Source organism: Hemibagrus wyckioides, linkage group LG14 (genome assembly GCF_019097595.1).
Source record: "Hemibagrus wyckioides isolate EC202008001 linkage group LG14, SWU_Hwy_1.0, whole genome shotgun sequence".
NCBI classification, from domain to species: Eukaryota; Metazoa; Chordata; class Actinopteri; order Siluriformes; family Bagridae; genus Hemibagrus; species Hemibagrus wyckioides.
Window position 1 is genome coordinate 20,452,511 of NC_080723.1, and position 24,617 is coordinate 20,477,127.

At 39.1% G+C, this 24,617-nt stretch overlaps 1 protein-coding gene across 4 annotated transcripts in view; it reads right to left on the reverse strand.

The window, feature by feature from the left end:
- Positions 1-22,004, reverse strand: part of LOC131364748 (collagen alpha-1(XIV) chain-like) — an 81,323-nt gene extending 59,319 nt beyond the window's left edge. For 3 of the 4 annotated variants that reach the window (XM_058408047.1, XM_058408046.1, XM_058408048.1), the window contains exons 1-5: positions 21,839-22,004; positions 20,071-20,177; positions 13,288-13,404; positions 9,471-9,614; positions 8,496-8,585 (exon numbers count right to left, since the gene is read on the reverse strand). In XM_058408047.1, coding sequence (XP_058264030.1) covers positions 8,496-8,585; positions 9,471-9,614; positions 13,288-13,404; positions 20,071-20,152 — 433 coding nt within the window. In that variant the 5' untranslated portion in view covers positions 20,153-20,177; positions 21,839-22,004. The remainder of the gene's footprint in view (positions 1-8,495; positions 8,586-9,470; positions 9,615-13,287; positions 13,405-20,070; positions 20,178-21,838) is intronic. The other variant, XM_058408049.1, reaches the window with a different exon arrangement.
- Positions 22,005-24,617: the final 2,613 nt, after the last annotated feature.

Below are 24,617 nucleotides of genomic sequence, written 5' to 3' on the forward strand. Positions count from 1 at the left end.
GTGAAGGCGGTGTGGCTCTATACCTGTCAGTCTAAGTGAAGGAGGTGTGGCTCTATACCTGTCAGTCTAAGTGAAGGCGGTGTGGCTCTATACCTGGCAGTCTAAGTGAAGGAGGTGTGGCTCTATACCTGTCAGTCTAAGTGAAGGAGGTGTGGCTCTATACCTGGCAGTCTAAGTGAAGGCGGTGTGGCTCTATACCTGGCAGTCTAAGTAAAGGAGGTGTGGCTCTATACCTGTCAGTCTAAGTGAAGGAGGTGTGGCTCTATACCTGGCAGTCTAAGTAAAGGAGGTGTGGCTCTATACCTGTCAGTCTAAGTGAAGGAGGTGTGGCTCTGTACCTGTCAGTCTAAGTGAAGGAGTTGTGGCTCTATACCTGGCAGTCTAAGTGAAGGAGGTGTGGCTCTGTACCTGTCAGTCTAAGTGAAGGAGGTGTGGCTCTATACCTGGCAGTCTAAGTGAAGGAGTTGTGGCTCTATACCTGGCAGTCTAAGTTGAGGAGGTGTGGCCTCTATACCTGCCAGTCTAATTAAAGAAGGTGTGGTCACTATACCTGTCAGTTTAAGTGAAGGAGGTGTGGCTCTCTACCTGTCAGTCTAAGTGAAGGAGGTGTGGCTCTATATCTGTCAGTCTAAGTGAAGGAGGTGTGGCTCTATACCTGGCAGTCTAAGTGAAGGAGGTGTGGCTCTATACCTGGCAGTCTAAGTGTAGGAGGTATGGCCTCTATACCTGGCAGTCTAAGTGGAAGAGGTGTGGCCTCTATTCCTGTCAGTCTAAGTGGAGGAGGTGTGGCTCTATACCTGTCAGTCTAAGTGGATGAGGTGTGGCTCTATAACTGTTAGCCCAAGTAAAGGAGGCATGGCTCTATACCTGTCAGTCTAAGTGAAGGAGGTGTGGCTCTATATCTGGCAGTCTAAGTGAAGGAGGTGTGGCTTTATACCTGGCAGTCTAAGTAAAGGAGGTGTGGCTCTATACCTGGCAGTCTAATTGACGGAGGTGTGGCTCTATACCTGTCAGTCTAAGTGAAGGAAGTGTGGCTCTATACCTGTCAGTCTAAGTGAAGGAGGTGTGGCTCTATATCTGGCAGTCTAAGTGAAGGAGGTGTGGCTCTATACCTGTCAGTCTAAGTGGAATAGGTGTGGCCTCTTTACCTGTCAGTCTAAGTGGAGTAGGTGTGGCCTCTATACCTGTCAGTCTAAGTGGAATAGGTGTGGCCTCTATACTTGTCAGTCTATATGGAGTAGGTGTGGCCTCTATACTTGTCAGTCTAAGTGTAGTAGGTGTGGCCTCTATACTTGTCAGTCTAAGTGGAGTAGGTGTGGCCTCTATACTTGTCAGTCTAAGTGTAGTAGTTGTGGCCTCTATACTTGTCAGTCTAAGTGGAGTAGGTGTGCCCTCTATACTTGTCAGTCTAAGTGGAGTAGGTGTGGCCTCTATACTTGTCAGTCTATATGGAGTAGGTGTGGCCTCTATACTTGTCAGTCTAAGTGGAGTAGGTGTGGCCTCTATACTTGTCAGTCTAAGTGTAGTAGTTGTGGCCTCTATACTTGTCAGTCTAAGTGGAGTAGGTCTGGTCTCTATACTTGTCAGTCTAAGTGGAGTAGGTGTGCCCTCTATACTTGTCAGTCTAAGTGGAGTAGGTGTGCCCTCTATACTTGTCAGTCTAAGTGGAGTAGGTGTGCCCTCTATACTTGTCAGTCTAAGTGGAGTAGGTCTGGTCTCTATACTAGTTAGTCTAAGTAGAGTAGGTGTGGCCTCTATACTTGTCAGTCTAAGTGGAGTAGGTGTGCCCTCTATACTTGTCAGTCTAAGTGTAGTAGGTCTGGTCTCTATACTTGTCAGTCTAAGTGGAGTAGGTCTGGTCTCTATACTAGTTAGTCTAAGTAGAGTAGGTGTGGCCTCTATGCCTTTCAGTCTAAGCAGTAAGTAAAGAAGGAGTGGCTTCTATACCTGTTGTTTTAAGTGGTAAGTGGACTAGACATTGCTTCTATATGTGTGGGTCTAAGTGTTAAGTAGGAGGCGCGGCTTCTACAGAGCAGATCCATGTCTTCTAAACATGATACAAGAAATAAGATATGTCTAAACATATCAGAGTTAGCATTAGAACCGTTGTAGAAGTGTATGGTTTACCACATGACGTTATGCCACCACATGAATGATATGGAATGTGGCTTTTGGCACCACTGCAAAATTGAGGAATATAAATTATGTGCAACGTTTAATGTTATTTTAATCAGTCGATCGTGAATGTGTCAAAGTTGCAGCCACTTGCATATTAACATAAGGGAATAATCTCCTGCCCTTCATGGTCGTGCTGCAACTCGCCTCACAGTTAAGTTTATGTGCTCACCACAATTTGCCTTCGTTGCTCATAATCCCATTTCATGTCTGCTATCAAGTCTGTACAGATTTGGAACATGATGCATATGCGCACACACACACACACACACACACAGAGTGAGAACAGATTCAAATATTTTGGGTTGGTCTGTATGAGGCAAGTGGGGTTACTGGTCTGGGAAAATACACACACTCGCATTAAAACACACACACACACACACACACAAACACACACACACACACACACAAACACATACACACACAAATTCATGCTGCTGATTCATACATATACACATGTATTTTTAATCCCGGAGCAGACAGGGAGCAGTATGGCCGTGTGATTTGTGTCCTCACGTCCAACTTAAGGTTTAAACCTGCTCATCAGAGAGGAGGACCTGTGCTGCTGAGATAACGTCCCATGTAAGGTTTAAAAGGTAGGAAACAAATTACATTTGCTTATCAAAACGTTGCTAGTCCTGCACTCTCGCCTCCAAAGTGTCAGCGATTTTGTTCTTTACTTTACACACTCCAGCACACGCATACACACAGAGGTGTTACCGCAAAACCTTATGGGAAATCAGAGAATATGGAGTTCTTCACACAGTTCTCTACACTAAACCAGTGTGTGTGTGTGTGTGTGTGTGTTTGCACTTTTCACTAGCCTGTTTGTCTTTACCACTCTGCTACTGCTCCTTATACAAAGTACACACACACACATTCCTCTCCATCCTCCTCAGGTTTCAATGAAGGAAAGAAGAAACGCTCAATGAAACAACACACATATTTCCCCTTTCAAAAACCAAAATAAACAATACACACACACACACACACACACACACACACACACAGTCCTATAAACTCTGCCATGACTACATGGGACACAGAGTATGTAATATCTTAGCAGCTGTTCAGTGGTAAGTATAGCTGTTACAGGCCAATTACAGCCACAGTATTAGTGTTTAATATCCTTCCTGCCCTGGGAGAAAGAAGAGAGAGAGAGAGAGAGAGAGAGAGAGAGAGAGAGAGATAACAACAGGGTGTGGAAGGGGCACACCTGTATGCCCCATGGGAGAATGTGTGAATGAATAAGAGACAAAGAGAGTGCATGAGAACAAGAGAGAGAGAGAGAGAGAGAAAGGGAATGACCACAAGAATAAAGGAATTCAGCAAGTATGGACATGAAGGATTTCAATTAGGTAATGAGGGCAAAGAGAGGTGGAGAGGGCAAAGCAGAAAGAAAAAAAGAGGAGAGAGAAAGAGAGATTAAAGTTTGAGCGCCAGAATACTTTTAAATCAGGCATTCTTCATCAAAACAATTAGCTACTAAATGAGAAAACGACGAGTAAATGCACGAAATGGATAAACGGTGCGAGTGAGTCACGGCTGCACGTGCCGTCTTGCTCAGAACTGTGTGCACATCCATCAGGACTAATTTTCACTCACACAAACATTCCTTCATCTTCAGTTAATCCCAGAAGCACTAGACACGAGGTGGGAATACACTCAGGAATAGATACCAGTCTATTGCAAGGCCATTCCTATGTTTTTGGGAACCCTGAGGAAACCCCACGCAGACATGCAGAGAACGCCCCAAACAGTGGCTCAGGTTCGGAATTCAAAGCCTTAGAGCAACACTATTGCTTTATTGTTTTCTTATAACTTTTGCAGAACATGCCACATGATTGTGGGTGGTTTAGTTTAACACGAGAAAAGCCACATGATTTAGAATAAATCCTGATATTAAAACCTGAGCTGGTTAATTTGTGCTCTCCTGTAAACATAATATTGACTGATGGATGACTCAATCATTTCCTACAGCTCAGGTGTTCTTCATAAATCTGTTATTGATCGAGATTCTTTAATTAAAGGTCACCTTTTCAGTGGAATATGTTTAGCTTGTTACCCTGGAGCTGCATTCATTTCTCAATTATTGCTAACGTAAACTAGAGTTAAATTCATCTTAAGGCAGACGTGTCAAACTCAAATTCCCTGTGGGACACATCAGCATTTCTGGGAGCCTTTTAAAGGTCATAAACGAAGTCTATTTGTTTTTACGCCTCTGGCACTCCGTAGTAAAGGCATTACTTTGTTGTTTTTGAGCCGCCTTTACTATACCTCTGCTGATGTTAATGTGATATTTGGATGTTTGTAGGATTAATAGGATTATCAGAATAAGTAGCAGATTTGGAGAAGAAATGACCGAAAACAGGGTCAAGGCCCTCGCAAGGTCAGATGCCTGAAATAGTTTTCCTTCAAAAGCTTCCTTCCTGTTTGAATATGTGCTTGAGGAGTACAAATCAATATCAAGACTTTGCTGGTGGTGGAGGCTCGCGTGTCTCAGTTCTTTTCGTTATCTCTGAAAACAGAACTGGACAATTCCAACACTATTACACTGCACACAGATACACTATTAATTGATAACATTTATTAAACTGATTAAAGCTGTCTTCTTATATATAGACTGTCAATTAGTCAGATACTTCCATTAGAGCAAGACGGTGAGGGGAAAAATAAAACAGGAAATGATAACAGATGGTTTAAAAAAAAAACAGTAATCTTTCAGACTAGATGAAGCAACTCCTACAGTCACATATCCATTATAGAAGACTGATATTCTGGGATTTTAAAATTCTACTTCTATAGTAACTCTGTTTTCATTCTATTTTTATTCTACTTTTATTACATTTCTAAAGCATTTCACCGTGTGCCGTACTGTGTAGGGGTGTGTATGTGACAAATAAAATTATTTAAAAGAATTTCTGAATTTGAATCACTGATTCGATTCACTTGGTCACTTTATTACTTTTAAAGTAATAGTAAAGTACTCACTCTAACCCTAACCCTAACCCTATTGTCCTTTTTTATTATTATTTTAGTACATTTTAATTTAACTACTGGTTGATTAGAAATTAGCATCTATCCACATTACATCCACCTGCCTAATATTGTGTTGTTCCCCCTTTTGCAGCCAAAACAGCCCTGACCCGTCCTGCACTGTGTATTCGGACACCTTTCTATCAGAACCAGCATTAACTTCTTCAGCAGTTTGAGCAACAGTAGCTCGTCTGTTGGATCGGATCACACGGGCCAGCCTTCGCTCCCCATGTACATCGGTGAGCCTTGACCGCCCATGACCCTGTCTCCGGTTCACCACTGTTCCTTCCTTGAACCACTTTTGATAGATACTGACCACTGCAGACCGGGAACACCCCACAAGAGCTGCAGTTTTGGAGATGCTCTGATCCAGTGGTCTAGCCATCACAATCTGGCCCTTCGTCAAACTCACTCAAATCCTTACGCTTGTCCATTTTTCCTGCTTCTAACACAAAGGACAAAATGTTCACTTGCTGCCTAATATATCCCACCCACTAACAGGTGTCATGATGAGGAGCTCATTAGTGTTGTTTATTTATTTATTTTAAACAACCTTGGACTACATCCAGAACATAACATTTCCTCCATCTTTCTCCATCAACTTTCCTTATTTTCAACACATTTGTAGCTCTCTGTACTCTCTACCCTCTCTATGCTCTCACAGAAGCACACTCGTATTTCTGAATCTTTCTTTAGGTGTGGATTTGATGTCCATTTCTCCAGGGTTCCAGCCATGTGAGGTGTGAGCCGGTATGCTCTGTACAGGTTTCAGACTGATGAGAATTCCAGACAGTAGGAATATGTTGACTTGAAGGCATTACAGTAAACGGTTTCAACATTATTTTCGCTTAAGGGCCAGTGGAAATGAGGCAGTGGACTGTATGTGGCCTGCAGGTCCTTGAGATTGTCAAATGTATCTTAAAGTATGGCTGCAAATAGCCTGTGTAATTGCACAAATGAGTCTTGACTTGTTTTTAGCACTGCCTGTAGGATCCAGTCATAAATTAGCTTTAGTGTATACAAATCTGTCACCTTTTATTAATATCCAGTGTATTACACGCCTTCTGGGCACAATGGATCAATGGATAGAAGACTGTATGGATGGTGAAATACACACACACACACACACACACACACAGAGAGAGAGAGAGAGAGAGAGAGAGAGAGAGAGGAAACGGATGAATCTGTACTAAAGGGATAGATATAATTAATAGATATAATACTCAAAATGAGAAAGTCTTTCCAAATAGTCCCTCTTACTTGTTTCATCACTACTATGAAAAAAAGTCTTGATGCATTCTTTTGTCAAATCTCACCCCTTTACTTTTCTTCACTTAGTCACTCACTCATCAGTCACTCATTGACTCAGTGACTCACTCACTTATTGACTCACTCATTCATTCACTCAATTATTGACTCACTCACTCATTCACTCACTCACTAATTCATTCACTCACTCATTGACTCACTCACTCACTCATTCATTCACTCATTGACTCACTCAGTTACTTACTCACTCATCAATCACTCACTGACTCACTCACACACCCATTACTCACACACCCATTACTCACTCATCACTCATTACTCCTTTACTGTTGCACTTAATCACTCATTGATCACTCACTCACTCATGCATCTCTCACTCAGTCACACACTCACTCACACATACATTCTTTCACTGTCACTCACTCACACACACACTCACACACTCACACACACACTCACTCACACACTCACTCACTCACTCACTCACTGACACATTCATTCACACATACATTCCTTCACTCACTCACTCACTCAGTCACACACTCACACATTCCTTCACTCACTCACTCACTTACACATTCATTCACACATTCATTCATTCACTAACTCGCTCACACACACATTCATTCATTTACTTACTCACTCACACATTCATTCATTCACTCGCTCACTCACTCACTCACACATTCATTCATTCACTTGCTCATGCACACATTCATTCACTTGCTCACTCACACATTCATTCATTCATTCACTCACTCACCCATTCATTCATTCACTTGCTCGCTCACTCACACATTCATTCATTCATTCACTCACTCACTCACTCACTCACTCACTCACTCACTCACTCACTCACCCATTCATTCATTCACTTGCTCGCTCACACATTCATTCATTCATTCACTTGCTCACTCACACATTCATTCATTCATTCACTCACTCACTCACCCATTCATTCACTTGCTCACTCACTCATTCATTCATTCATTCACTTGCTCACTCACACATTCATTCATTCACTCGCTCGCTCACTCACACATTCATTCATTCACTCACTCACTCACTCATTCATTCATTCATTCACTTGCTCACTCACACATTCATTCATTCACTTGCTCACTCACACATTCATTCATTCACTCACTCACTCACTCATTCATTCATTCATTCACTTGCTCACTCACACATTCATTCATTCACTCGCTCACTCACACATTCATTCACTCACTCACACACTCATTCACTCATTTACTCATTCACTCACTCATCTTTCACTCACTCACTCACTCACATATACACTTATGCAATCAACCTTGTCTTAGCCTTTGTTTTCTTAGCCTTAACCTTTTCTTTAACAGCTTCAACATACTTCAACCATCTGCACACACACACACACACACCATCTACCACTAATGCCATGCTACTGAAGCCAAATGCCTTTAGGAGAATTCCAGCTTTCATCTAACTCTATATCCATGAATCAAACATGTCAGGCTAAACATGACATTTTTAAACCTCGCAGTTTTGCAAAAAACTCTTGTTCAACGTAATTAACCCTAAAGTATTTTTTCAATCCAACTCACATTATCAGATGATCAGCTCAACAGCTATCGTTGTACCAAAAAGAACTAAAAACAGGTACAATAAAAGAACTAAAAAAATAATTACATAGCTACCGGCCTTGCTTACATTTTCTATCTCTTCATCAGCTTAAACAATTTATATAAATAACCCACTGCATACATACATAAACATCAACACAATACCATTAATCTCAGTACAAGACATACATAGGACAAATCTACTAAGTGAGTTGTCCTTTCCTCTGTTGAAACACGGTTTATATTTAAACAACAAGCAGCTACAGTGACAAAATAAATAAGCGGCACAAACCCATATACACCATATACACAGCGCCGACCAACACTGACCGGCTGACCCAGTCCAATATGTAAGCGCATTGTGTTGCTGCTGATTCTGCTCAGTGTATGACCCTACAGCTCTGACCTTACCTTCAATGATCTCGTTTCCCTGCTCAGGCTCTCTGTCAGGCTTTACAATGGGAGTCAGTGGGCCGCGGTCACTCACCTCTGACCTTGAAGCTGTGGATCAATAGACACAGTTACACACAACACTGTTAGACTGCCTGCGACACTTCATCTTGGTTCACACTAATGTTATTATGAAATGGTCAACCATGTTAGGAAGCTCATGGAAGCCAAATTGTTGACCGTTCCTGTAGTGTTATTGGAATCTGATTCTGAATTATCCTATGGAGTGTTAACAAGTTTGTACCAGGTTTGTGTTTGTCTGACTGAGCTTAAATAAAAATCACCCCAGAGGTGCTATTTTCTTGACTGGAATGGAGCAAAAGATTATTAATGAGTTAAAATTCCAAATCCAGCAGAAATCACACACACAAAAAGAAAAAAAAAAATGTTGACATATCACATCTGGACAGTCTTGTTTATATCCCGAAATGAACACGTAAGAAGCATAATCTTTCTGGTTTGTAGAGGTTTTTTTTTTTTTTTTTGTAATTTTACATAATACTTTATAAATATTCTGCGTTTGAGCTCCATGAGCTTGTCCTTGATCTCTACAGACCCCTGAAGGCTTCTTTTCCCTCTTTTAAAGCTCTGTGCTTTATGCATCTGCGCTTTATCTCTCACACTCATGTCCTTTTATAGTCATTACAATTAAACATGCTCGAAGATGTTGTACAGCCTTTGCTAATTTTAAGATCGACATCTTAAATCTTTTGCATTTGAGCCTGACATTCGCTGGAAATGTTGCGGAAAAACGTTGAACAACAAGCTTCAGAAATTCAAAACTTATCAATAAACACATATACAGCAGTTTTAATAATGCTGAATAGTAAACCGTAGATGATAACACTGACTATAAACTCATCACAAAAAGATTCAGATCATGCTGCCATATAAAAATAACTTTAATACATTTTAAACATTGTACACACTGATTACCTTTATATGTCCCCAGGAGTGGTTTACTCATCTGACTGCCACTGACGGTGTAGACCTTAAAGCTGTACTCTTTACGGCTATCAAAGTCTGTGATCACAGCTTTGGCATCTTCCTTCGACACCTTCACGTGTCTCTCTTGTTCTCCTGCAAACACCAGAAAGTGTGTGATTCGCCGCCAGTCTTGTATCTGACGTGAGATACGCTGCACCAGGGAATGACGTTCATCAGCAAGTGCCAAATTTAATAAAGAGCTGATTATGTATTAATTAAGAAGAAACATCTGAGCATGTAACAAGAGACAAATCAACAAATCTGATTGGGTGAGCAGATCCAAAGAGGTTTGTGGGGAAGTAACAGGGGATCGACGTGAAAAATAAAATCACAAGCAATTAAATTGTAGCAAAAAAGTAGGATAAAAATTGTTGCTTTTACATAGAAATCCGTGTGCCTGTTTTGTTGTGTCCATTGAATGTCCTTGTCATGTTCCACTCAACAGTGGTGGTTAATATGAAGCTCATTTGAAAGCAGACACTAAGGAATTTATAGTGTTTGATGAGTATCTCTCTTTCCTCCTTGAGGAATAAAACTCACATTATACTAATAATCCACATCCAGGTGGTAACAGTAACTCATTATCACATTGACTACTTTCTTATAAAAGCGTTGCATTTACAAGGTTTCATTATCAGTATTTTAAATCAACATCCTTGTTTTTGCCATTTTATTCTAAGGTTGTGCAAACTTTTGGACTTGACTATGATCTCAGTCTGGTATTTCCCCTAAAATCAATCCCCACGCAATGGCATTCTCAAGGCTCGGTCACGCTCGACTTCTTGTTCCATAGCCACGTCCTGGTTTTTTTGCATACCGAGTTGTCATCAGTAAGTAAACCAGCTCTGTTGTTTATCTTAATATGTTGATTGTCTGGCTAAGAAACAACCCAGAGAAACATCTGGCTGAGTGATGAATCCATGGAGCCAGACATCAAGAAGAACCTTGTGAGATTGTAGTGCTAATACAGCACTTTACAGGTCAGTGTTTTCCCTGCCCTGACACCACTGAGCTAACTCTTCATCTAATTATCAAGTGCTCATGAGCTGAATTAGATGTGTTAAGAACAGAAAGCACCAACAGGAAGAGGTGTGAATGTGGGCTGTCACATAGTCTACTCAAACAATGAGAAGTTATTTGGTAATATTTTCATAATCACAAGCGTTTAGTCACGTAGTTATTTTTTAAGTAAATTAGAAACAAACTAGCTCCTGTTACCACTTACAATATAAGTTATAAGTTTGTTTAAGTTTGTTTCATGGATGTTCCACAATATTAAATATGAGTATAAATGGATAACGTCCTTTTGTCTGGTCCCCATTTGGGGTCGCCACAGTGGATCATTTGGTCCGCATGTTTCGATTTGGTACAGGTTTTACACTAGATGCCCTTTCTGACACATCCCTCATATTTAACCCGGGCTTGGGACCAGCTCTGAGATTTAACTGTTCAGTGGCTGGATTGGCACCCTGCCTGGCAATCAAACCCAGGCCACGGCAATGCCGCTGGACCACCAGGAGAGTGTAAATGAATAATAATAATCTCCTTTCATAATAATTTAAAAATATGTATTTTTTTAAATAAATAAAAAATATAATCATTGAAAAATTGCTGTGGGGTAAGTGGAATAAAACACTGCTATTACAGTATAATATAATATAATATAATATAATATAATATAATATAATATAATATAATATAATATAATATAATATAATATAATATAATATAATATAATAATTATATAATTAATAGTAATATAATAATAGAATAATTAAATAAATATAAAAATTAACTTAGTTACAGTAATTCCACTTTCACATCAACTGTTGTTGATTATTTTCCTGCAACAGAATACCCGGTAATATTTTAGTCCTTTCTTATCGAAGTGTAGAGAAAGTTAAAGGGCACTGGACACAAGGTGTATCAGGAGAGAGAAAAAATAACAATCTGAAATCCATTTTAGACATTAGCACCCTCAACTCTAGACATTTTACATGCTACTATACACACAGACGTTGTTTTGAAGATGACGATTCTCCTACAGAGGTACTGATGGCTATAGAGTGTAAAAACACTGGAGCAGGTCCAAATCAATATGGATTACTGGAACACCGGCTGGTGAGTGTGGCTAATTTTAATCACGGGTGTGCGACCCAGTTTCTTGCTGGAGGTGATATGACAATAATGTGAGCCAAACAGAAGTGAGCCAAATATTTAAATGGTCATTCTTCACTTCTTAGTCTCTTCCTCAGCAAGAGACTGTAGAACGGCCTTATTCTAATCTAAACCACAATACACACATACAGTACGTCCTCTCAGATACACTGGAGGAGGGTCATTGCTGCCAAATGTTTATTAAAGGCAATAAACTCCCAAGAAATCACATTCATTCACCTATATCTCAGCATTCAACCCAAACTGAGAATGAATATTAAAATTCTAACAGCTGCTACAACTCACACTCAACTGAATCAGATGAGAAGTCTCTTTTTAAGTAAAAAGAAAGAGAGAAAGAGAGAGAGAGAGAGAGAGAGAGAGAGACGATTTGCTGTGTGGATCCTGATCACAGATGAGTTTTGTCTCATACAGTCAGTAGGAAGGTCATGAAACAAAGATACTGCGTAGGCACAGTGGAGCAAAAGGTCACAGAGAATTCAACAAAACTCCCACACTTTCCATTTTTCTACATTTAAAAATCTATGAAAGATTACAAGATCATAAATTATTCATTAATTATCTTGTTAGTGCCAAACCTCCAGAGTGTTTTCACTTCAGGTGACTGGTTTAAGCAAAGAAGAGACGCCGGAAGAAAAACCAGGAGAGTGAAACATGGTCTAAAGACTTTCTAACCTATAAGCATGGAGACAAAAGAGATATTTCACAGTTTACACTTCTGGTTTTTTGGATCTTCTCTACACCTGATCATCACACTCATGTGTTCTTGTTTGTGAACATCGCAGAACAACCTCCACTGTTCTCTTCTGTGAAGCTTTTCCACTAGATTTTGGAGCATGGCTATGAGGATTAGTGTTTATTCAGCTACAAGAGCATTCGTGAGATCAGACACTGATATTGGGATGTTGACAAGGCTCCAGTTCCAGGTCATCTTGAAGGTGTTCAGAGTCAAAGTCAGAGATCTGTGAAGGACACTTGAGTTCTTGGACTCCAGCATTCACCTCTACACCATGTCTTCATGGAGCTGCTTTGTGCACAGGGGCATTGTCATGCTGGAACGGTGTTAGTTCCAGTGAATGGAAATTGCATCATTACAGCACACAAAGACATTTTATACAACTGTGTGCTTCCAACTTCGTGGGAGAAGAACCACATATTGGCATGATGGCCAAGTGTCACATATTTGGCCATATAGTATACTATGTTGCATGTAGTATTTTGTCAATACCTTAATTTGATATTGATATATTGATATTGTTCACTACCAAGAAGATAAAGAGCTCGCTACACTGGTTGATAGTCCACTTATAGTCTTATAATTTGTGTTCCAGTATGCCCAGTGATCACATATAATGAGTACCATGAGTCAAATCAAATCAAGACAAGGTATGAGTACAGAGGTATGAGTTTTAGCTTATAACTTAAGTCTGTGCAAAAACTATATCATTTGGTGCAACTTTGAATTATTTAGCAGGTTGTAAAATCAAACATTTGTAGCCCTAGGCAACAACAGAGCTTATGTTCAGCTGGTAGAACAGGCTGCTGTAATTTTTCCATTGACCAGATTAATAAAAGTTCCTCTGCTTACCTGGACCAGAGCTGTAGATGAATCTGTAGCTGTCAAACTCTCCTTTCGGTTCCTTCCAGGACACACTGAGCTTGCCGGAGCCTAGCTCCTTAAAACGCAATCTTCTGGGAGCAGGCACTGTGCGCACACACACACGCACACACACACACATTCTATTTGTACAATACACAGGTGAATTTGACTTATGTTTAAAAGCATTCCAAGAGTTTGACATCTGTGTACCTTCCAACCATTTCATCTCCTATGCTGAAACAAAAATTTTGAACTATATAATTAATTTTTTAATCATTATTTGATTGAAACATGACAGGTTGTGCTAATCTAATTACAATTGTTTTTGAAGTTGGCGTTACTGGATGCAACAGCCAACCTACATCTGAAGGTTCTCGATAAATTATTATATTTTTATATGTCATACTTAAAGGGTTCAAGACTGACCGTTATCATATATTCATCAATCAGTGTTCCGGTTAACTGATACTTTAATGTCTTCCAAAGTTTGCCTGGATTTGTCATGCTGGGCCGGTCATCTGTAATCCGAAAAAACAGCCATAGTATATATATATATATATATATATATATATATATATATATATATATATATATATATATATATGTTTAACAGGTTTTTTTTATTATTATTATTTACACAATACAAACCTTGAGAAGTTTTTTGTTTTCCAATAACGGTTTCAGAAAAGGAAATTCAATAGAATGGAAGGTACACAGTCAAACGGGAGCGAATGTTTATCATCTGCAAAGCAAACACACTCTTCGAGAAGCTGCTTAAAATCTCCATGATAAGGTTAAGGGAGTATGTTTGAGTGGCAGATGGTGATTAAATTAGTCTGAGAAATACACAGAGAGATAGACAGTTTTTCATCCATCTGTGTTTCAATAAAAAGGTATTAGAGAATCCACAGATGTCACAAAGAATCAAGTCAGATGCTTTCCCTTCGTACATTTGTAGTAAGGTGTTAGTAATGAATCCGTTGTTTCAGCTCTGGGGCACAGGCCCAGGAACAGAGCTTGACCTATCTAGAGGTCATATAGAGGAAAGATAAGTCTTGCATTCTAATATTGTCTTTAAAGCGCCCTTATTAACTTCCCCATATTAAGTGTGTTTTTTAAATGATTCGCCACCTTTAGTCGCCAACATACTCACACCATGGAGAAAACACAATACTGTTAAAACTCAATTTGGAAAATTATATACACAAAATCATATAAACTGTGAGTAAAACAAAAGCTAGCTAATGTACTAATGAGCTTTGCATCAGTTGCAAGGTAAGTCTAAAGCAATAGTATCAATTCAATCCCATGATTCGATGTCATCCATTGATCTTTACCAAAGCCGATAAACCCTTAAGATGGCGACGGTGACTGAGGGGAAGTCAAAGAGGGTGTGTTAAAGCAGTATTGGAACACCGCGGGAAACTGTAGGCTCTGAAATAGCATTGTTTCGTGTCTATTTCTCTTTAGAAAAAAGTAACAAGTCATACAGGAAGACAGACAGACAGACAGGAAGACAGACAGACAGCACATTCACTGTTCGGCATTCTTCATTTCATTTCAGCTCCACAGGCAAAACTAATCCAAACCCATGCCAACACACACACACACACACACACACACACCACACACAAATCCAGTACTATACCAGTACTTCAGTAGGTCTAACTAAATCTTTATGCACCCACCCATTCCCACAAACTCATTCTTGTGTTTGTGTCACAGTTAGCAAGCAAAGATGCTAAAATATATTGTTTACATACCCACACTGGTCAGAGAACAGTGCGAGAGTGTGTACAGGTATGTAAAGAACAGCCTGATAAATATGAGAGTTTCTAAGGATGCATCAAGTCAAGCATTGGATAATAATATACCAAACACACCAACCTTAACATGGGGAAAGGGGCTTTCTGCAGGGCTTTTGTCATTCTGTAAAACGAAGATCTTTCTCTCTTCTGAACAGGACTCTAAAGTGCATCCCGTGTAAAGTACAGGCCAGCGGTGTAAATTCATCTCATCTCATTTTCGGCAATATAATTCGTTAAGATATAATGCGCGGTAAGGCGTCGGCTTCCAGCACTGATACGTAGAGTTTAAGAGCACGGGTGAACACGGACATTTGAGAGTTTTCTAAAGGATTGCAGTCTTCTGTGTCAGAGAAAACCTGTTTTTGGACATCATGCTGGAAATCCTTGCTATGATTCTTATTCCAATGAGCAAAACCTGTGTTCAATATGCTAGCCAGAGTGTAATGTATTAACCCTTATATGGGACAAATTGATCCTTTTTATATTTTCTTTATTATACTTTTTATATTTAGTTTATTGTAAATCGTCCGCATTTACAGATGCATTTTGAGATGCTCCTGTTGTTGTACATCACCTGTATTTGAGAAATCAGTTCAAAATAATAAACATTAACTGTAATATTGTTCCATTTTAATTTTTTTTTCCAGGTTTATGCCACTGAGGTCTTTATTATAGTATATTTTGTTACTATACTATACAATACTATACTACTATACTACTTATTATACTATAAAAACTATGACACTTTCTATGTCAAACTGCAAAACTCACAAATGTTACATATATAGTTTCAGATTGCGATAAAGACAATATGTGTAAAAGTTTTATATATTTCCTTTTTTTATTATTATTATTTTATTATTATTATTATTATTATTATTATTATTATTATTATTATTCTGTATTGCTTTTAAAACCACAATAATGATCCAGGGTCAATTCGACTTGTAACAAAAGGTCCAAAGAGTGAACATGACACAAGGATTAAGCATATTAATCAATATTTGAGCCTTTTAGACAGAGATACTGTATATGGTGTCATCATTGGACATCTTTTTATCACGCTGAACAAATGTTCAGTGAAGGAAAAAATACCTTAAATTTATATTTTGTGTAAATTTACACAGACTCACGTGAACCTCAGTTAATAAACTCCTTGGTTAGCTAATTAACCAAGTAAAACGAAACGGCTAGATTATGTATGATAAACTTACAGTGTTGTTTCATCTCTCATTAACACTCTTTCAATATAAACATCATTTGAGCATATAAATTAAATTGTGACATATTTCTCGCTGGGATACAAAGTGACCAGAATTCCACTCAATTGTCATATCGGAGATTATTTATGTTATTTTTTTATTAGCATTTCAGGTCCCTGGTTATATCAAGCTGTTCTTTCATCCATAATTGTCAAATAAATGTAATGACATTTTCTGAATTATCCTCTCATTATTGATTGTCACAATGCAGGAAAATATATATTTCTATTTTTATATATATTTTATTTCCTTAAAATATTTTAAATGTTATTAAGGAATGAATTCAGTAAAGCCTGTTCGAAGCGATCACTCGTGTATCATAACTTTGTTGACAAATCTGTAGTGGAGGCGAGTTCAGCTGCCATGATTCCAGCTTGACCGAGTAAAAGTGTCAACTTGAAACTGAAGCCAGGGTCTTAATAAAACTGTCTCGAAGATGAGGTATGAAGACTGGAGTCTCAGTTTTGAGCCTCTATTCCAAGAGGAAATCAAGGAAGTTATTTCGTAACCCGTGAACTGTAAAATGTGAGCCAATCGAAGTCTAAGCTCTGCAAGAAATGTTTAAAGGTCAAGAGCTAGGACTGTTATACAAAAAAATATGAGGCATGAGGCATGTTTTGCTAGGAAAGAGCAGATAAGAGCACTGTTAGGATGACGGATGTGACCGTCAGCTCCAAATGCTTCGGTCAATTCAAAACCAACCTTAATTATTTTCCATCTGTAACCAACCACACATGAATGTCAAACCAATTCTGTTATAGGGCTGCCATCAAACTGGTATTAATCAAGGCACTTCAAGTCCAAATGCCAGGGCTTCAAAGTACCAACGAAGAAATTAATGACACCAAACAATCATTTTTAATAGTTTAACATGTGCTTAATTATTTTTCTGACAAAGCTGTACTAAATAACATACATGACATTACATATCTCTGAAGCATTCTTTTGGTTCAGAAATCTCTGCTGGTGCTAGTTTCAACGTTTCCTGCCTGTGGCTTTACAGTCAAAAATGCTATCGTGGTTAATAATAAATGAATATGGCTTGAGGCATTCAGTCAGCATGACTGTGCAGGACTTCAGAATGATAATTTCCGACCTAATTAGAACTGTAGCTATGCTGTATTTAGTATCTCTCTACAGGAAGATGAGGGTCGACGAGCAACGTGCCAGTGAGGCAGGTGAATGAGGGGAGAAAGTCTGGGGTTGAAAATGTTTGCCGCTCTTTGCCGTTTTAGTCAGAGGCAGATCTTAACCTGTTCGCTGGACTCGCTCCAGGTGAGACAGTTCTCTGCATGAACACTCTCACAATAGATAACTTTGAGTTTGTCTTTGAGAGCTGAGACACGCATTTGTTGTTTACGTTCGAAATGTTTGGACTTAAAACAGAAGTGAATAAGAACGTCTGAGCAGTCAGACATCTTATATAACATCCAGGTTTTATTATTTTCTAGCAGACCCAGAGTACGTCCGGTGAGTTTCAATATGCTCCAACTCAACAAATTCTATGTAACAACACAATATCTTATAACTTTAGTTCTAATTTTGCACCATACAGTGCTGTGGAAAAAAGTATTTGCCCCCTTCCAGATTCTTCTTCCTGATTTTTTTTTTCCATATTATTTGTTTCAGACCTTCACACAAAAATTACATACAGTGTAACACAACAACAAGTAAACACAAAAATACAGTTATTAAAAGTTCATTTCATTTGTTGAAAGTTATCCAACATCAAATAGCCCTGTGTAAAAAAAAAAAAGTAACCGCATCTTTATCGAACAAACGACCTAGTGTATTCTTTTAGATTAGACACATCTGGTAAGAATATAGTTGTTTACAGCAGTGTATGTAATAATTAGGAACAGTAACGTTTAGCTGTGAATGTGAAATAGTTTCAGTTCGAGTGACAAATTTATGCTATAAGGGACATTATTTATTTGGTTGCCATGGTGTGGGTCTGTGTTTCCTTTTAGAGTGAATGTCACTGCGAATCAATGGAAGTTCTTTATCCTACAATGAAACGTTTCTATCCTGCGTGGGCGGGGCCCTTTCCAGACTGACTCCGCCCACATTAACAGTGCAAAATGATGTAAATCTTATGCTATGGCCGTCACAATTGCCAGATTGCAGCCCAAATGAACACCTATTGGATATTTTAGAGTTGTGTGTTATCCAGCGCTGTCCACCACCAAATCAGGGGGAAATATTTTGGATAAATATATTATTATTATATATTTGGATTTATATATTTATATATTTATCCATCCAGTGCAGTCTTGGAGAGAATCAGTGTATTAAATATGTTCTTATGGTGGCTCTTATGGTGGCATTAATTACTTTAATATGTCATCCTTCTGTATAGTATAGTATAGTATAGTATAGTATAGTATAGTATAGTATAGTATAGTATAGTATAGTATAGTATAGTATAGTATAGTAATGTTGAATACTTAATTCTGATTGGTCAGAAAGTGTTCTGTACAGCTCTGACTGTAGTGCTATAGCTGCAAGCTTTACATCAATGCACTTGTTTTAATAGATTATTGTTTCCATTGTAACATGTTACATGTTTAATCGTTGATATGCTGAATACATTTATTTAGCATCTATAGAAGGAGTCTTCAGTGTCAGCATTCTGTAATAGACAGTGATATAATTCCAAAGGTTTTCTGACACTGGAAGAAGAAGTTTCTTAGGTAAGACTTTGTGTTCTTACAAGAGAAAACGATTGTTCATAGCTGTTATAATGTAATTGATACACAATGAGATCTTCTGTTACTTCAGCTGGTAACCATCCTGTCATTGATTATTTTCCTAAAATAGCGTGCCTCAAGTGGCATTGTTCTCATTCCTTCTGTACAAACACTAGCACACATCACACAAAAGGATCAAACATGTGAGTTTCAGCTTTGTACCAGAGATTTTGTCCTTGACTATAACATGACAAACGTAAGTGTTTTGGGATTTTGAAACAGTAATAAAATTGTGTATACAACGCATTCTTCAGAAAGTTCAGTCTAAAATCCATCCTGCACCCCAGACTTAAATACTACTGAGCTGAGACATAGTGCCCTTTATTTTCTGCTCAAGTCTTTTATCAAAGTGTCTGAGAACTATAAAAGCTAGTCAATAAAAAAGAAAAAAAAAAAAGTTAAGGTTTAATACAATAAATTCGTCACATTGGAACAAGCTTAAGAGAGATGATACAGATCAATAAGTATAGTTAAAAAAACCAAAACAATATCAGACACTGAAGTAAAGAGACATGGAAAGAGCTTGTTCGGTCCAATGTCATTCGGTTGTGCAGTCATAAGATATGGCTTCTGTTACATCTCCACCTTGATACGCTCTTAAAGCTTCTTAGAGGAGATCTAGGGTCACTGAAACTCAGTATGATGCACTTGATAAACATCAAGGGCTTTTTCATTCATTACATTTCCTGATCTTTTTTTTTTTTTCCATGCAAGCACAGATGGTTCAATTAGGAAAATCCTCAAAGCTCAAGCTTGACTAATTAACGGATGCACAACCAGACAATGCAACAGAATGCAAGACATTTGATTTTGCAAGCTGTTCAAAACGACATGTTTGTATCTGTGTGCGTGTGTGTGTGTGTGTGCGTGTGTGAGTGTGTGTGTGTGTGTGTGTGTGTGTGTGTGAAACAGACAGATAAAGGCAGATAGAGAGAGAAAAAGAAGTTTTACCTTGTCCATGTGTTGGTTTGGTGAACAGTGTTAGTGCCAGGAGAAGAAGCGGACTTAGTACCCTGATGCCCCTCGCCTGCATCCTCTTAGCTAGTGTGGGGCAAGAGCTAAAATGCAGAAGAAAATGCAGAAAAAAACTGTAATTTAGTGGTTAAAAGCTAAAACACACGGCATACTTCACACACCAGATTGTATAAGCAATGTGGTTCTATGGTATTGTGATATAATCCAGTGCAGTGCCAGAAATAAGAGTACTTGAGCTAATCATCTTTCAGACCTCTACTATGTGTCTTTTAATTAGACTTTAAGGTACATAAGTATACTAGGGGTGTAATATGATGCCACTATCTGTACCTGTTCACTGCTCCAAGTACCCATATCTGTGTTTTTTAAACCAAAAGTGGGTGTAGCCTAATACAGAACCACACCCTCTCCAGAAACAGAGATAAAAATGTCAGCACAGTCTCACTTAGCCAGAGCTTCAGACGGAGAACAGAAGGTCTGGACTCCATAGCAGCTTTTATTTGCCAAGGACCGCCCCAGACGCCGTCTGACAGACATGTAAAGCAGTCAATCACAGTTTGTTTTGCTCTGCTTCATGTTTAGGGCCATGATGAAGTCAATGTCCCTACAAAAACAGACCAGCTTGCAACCATAGATTGTTCATTTAACAAAGTCCTGCATTTAGGAGAGGGTGAACTTCGTATCATTTGGAAAAGTTGGCATTTAGCTGATCCTCATAAGCTCTGATTGCCAACACTGTAAACAAGACAGCTTCCTTCTTTCATGAGGGAAGTAGAGCATCACGACAGCTTGTTTTCCAACTGGACCGTTAAAAAGCATGACACACACAACTTCTGGGAATCCTGTAGAATCCAATAAGTCAAATAATGACTTTCTGAAATGTTTGTGCCCCATGCATTAATCTTTCAGCCAATGGTTCATGGCCATGATGTCTGAGGCTGAAACAAGGGTCCTCATGGTCAGCTACCACCCTCACACAATGATTATTTTTCTTCCTACAATATTTGCTAGCAAGTTTAGTCAGTTCCCAAACTTTTAACACACCCATCGGAGATGAAAGAATGGACGTGTCACATCATTTATCCCACGAGCTTCATATCTGACAGCTCACACACATCACACGCTACTACAAACCTCACACATGCTCAGCTTTTTTTGGTAGAGGGATCCCAGACCTCATGCACACCAACCTATGAACCCTTTTAAACAAACCCACCAACACAATTCAGTCTCTCTGAACCATGTGTGTTTTTCTATCTGTTTTAGAATCGTTCACAAACAATGCATGTGTTCTCATAAGTGCATTCACTTTTACATGTGAAATAAAGGTATATAATATGTATCTTTAAGGCATCAGCCGTTTGACGAGGGAAAAGTATGTTCGAGTTATTTCAGAAACATGTACATAATATACATACATGTGAAACAGGATAAAAAAAATTGGTTTGAGTCAATTTTAAGGACACTTAAGAGGTGGGCAAAAAGCACTAAGCCATTAGACTTGACAAGACTTTTATTTATTAATAAGATTTATTTATTAATAATAATGAACAAGTAAAGATTTTAGGCTAATAATTTTGAATATTATCTAACAAAAGGTCTCTAAAATAATACATTTTTAAATATAAAAGTTAAAAGAAATAAAAACTGAGAAGAATAAAAGACATTGCGAAACTCTTTAATTGATTTTTAAGATAATGTTTAAAAAATAATAACAAATAATAATAATTTATAGTTGTCTTACCCCTTTTCTTAAAAAATAAATAACGGCGGTTCCTTAACGGTCTCAGTAGAATTCCACAGATTTTAAAATTTTTAAAAAATAAAATTAAAAACTAACTGTCGTTTTTTTTTTGTGTGTGTCCCTCCAGAACCCCCGCGCGCGCGCCACAGCTGCTTGTCCGGAGCTCGCGCCCTCCACCTCCTCTTCAGTTCACAGGCAGTGTTAAAGGTGTGGGTGGTTGGTGTTGAAGAGCGCGCGTTGCTCATGCAGCTTGCTCGCGCTGCTCGCTCACCCGTCTGTCCCTCCAGCTATTCATTCCTTCACCTCGTTTAATCTCGCGTGACGAGGAGGGAGGAAGAAAAGAGAGAAACACACACACACACACACACACACGCACACACACAGGTCCCGTAGGCGATCGGTATTTAAGAACGCCTTGACTTATCGACGCCTCGAGCGCACCGTTACTGGATTTACAACTGAGAGACAACTCGCGCACTTTCACCGCCGGGTGCAAATTCTTGGCGAGATTCTCAGCTTCTCCTCTTACCTTCTTTTTTTTTTTAATTTTTTTTTTAATCACTATAGATCAGGGTTCTTCGTTCTGTATCAGTTTTCAGATCCTGAGTCCCTTAAAAGAAATAAAATCTATGCATTCCCTCCATCACCACAACGTGTAGACATGTTGCATGGCTACATCTTGCTTATTTAAAGTACAGAAGGTGGTCTACATGGCATGGCCAAAAGTATGTGGACGCCAACCCTGCTAGGTTGAGTCTGGTTCCCCTCACGGTTTCTTCCTCAATGAACAATGTAAATTTATACAAATAAAACTGAATTGAATTGAATTGAACTACATCCAGATGTGCTTCTCCCTAAACCTGTTGTCTCAAAATTGCATAGAATGTCTATATAGGTTGTAGCATTACAGTTTTCCTTCACTAGAACGAAGAGGTAGAATCACTGATCCAGCATGTGCACAAAGCAGCTCCATGAAGACATGGTGGAGAGGTGAAGGTTGGAGAAAGTGAAAGAACTTGAATGTCCTTCACAGAGACTTTGAACACCTTTGGGATGAACTGGAACTAGAGCCTCATCAACATCCCAACATCAGTGTCTGATCTCACTAATGCTCCTGTAGCAGAATGAACACTAATCCCCACAGAGGTTATTAAAACAGTAAATCTGGAATGAGATGTTCAGCAATCACATGTGTGTGTAATGGTCATGTGTCTACAAACTGTTGGCTATATAGCATACTTGGGGTTGGCGATATGTCAATATTATAATATCACGATCCTAGAAGACAGCATTATGCATCATAATACACTGATCAGGCATAACATTATGGCCCCCTTTTCGCTGCCAAAACAGCCCTTAACCGTCATGTGCTATGTATTCTGACACCAGAATCAGCATTAACTTCTTCAGCAGTTTGAGCAACAGTAGCTCGTCTGTTGGATCGGATCACACGGGCCAGCCTTCACTCCCTATGTCCCTCAATGAGCCCTGGTCGCCCATGACCCTGTCGCCGGTTCACCACTGTTCCTTCCTTGGACCACTTTTGATAGATACTGACCATTGCAGACCGGGAACACCCCACAAGAGCTGCAGTTTTGGAGATGCTCTGATCCAGTGGTCTAGCCATCACAATTTGGCCCTTCGTCAAACTCACTCAGATCCTTACACTTGTCCATTTTTGCTGCTTCTAACACATCAACTTTGAGGACAAAATGTCTAATATATCCCACCCACTAACAGGTGCCATGATGAGGAGATCATCAGTCTTATTCAAATATGTATTTTTGGAAGGAGTCTCCAGTGTCAGGACTTTGGAATAGTCAGATGGCAGACTTTCTGGTTTCGTCCCCCAAATGACAAACTGTAGGTATAGCTGCTGTAATGTAGGCAATAATATCTAGGACTGTAACTATAAAGGGATAAAAGCTACATGTCGTTCTTTAATGAATAAATTGCTGCGGCACAAACACATATGGATGTGCTGACAGGTTGTCTTTATTTGTCACATGTACATTACAGCACAGTGAAATTCTTTCTTCGCATATCCCTTCCCATGGAGTCAGAGCACAGGGTCATCCATGATGCAGCACCCCTGGAGCAAGGGGGGTTGGGGGCCTTGCTCAAGGGGCCCAATAGTGGCAGCTAGGCTGTGCTGGGGCTTGAACCCTGACCTTCCAGTCAAAAACCCTGATGGTTATAGGGAAACGATTAACTTTGTATGGTTCTGCATTACACCCGCCTGTTGTTGATGGTTTTCTTATAACAGAACGCCCTCGAGTGTTCAACACGAAAACCAAATCCTCTCATCACACGCTTGTGCTTTTAAATATTCAGTGATGGCAGTGAGGCTTGTTTTAGAGTATGTTTCTGTATTGATCAATTCTAAGACGAGCGATCGTACTGATTTAAAAAATAATATAAAATATTTTTTCTTTAAAAAATAAACACACCAAACTGTAACTGAATTTTCGGCTATGTTTAGCGTAAAGGACTGTCATGTGATGTACCGTGTGAACTGCTGGAATGGATTCCATTTTATTATAATTATATCAAGCTCTGACAAGTGGAACTGTCATGCCATGCCACTTTATTAGGAACACCGGTACACGTCCTCGTTATCTGAATGAATTACATGAATGAGATCAGGCAACATTTTTCCAATTTTCAACCATCCATGTAGCCTCTGATTCCTCTCATTCCTCTCCTCAAGGTCAGCATGTTTTCCATTAGCGGTTGAGGTAATGCTTTTCTGCTCAACATGTTTCCAAATAGTATTTAT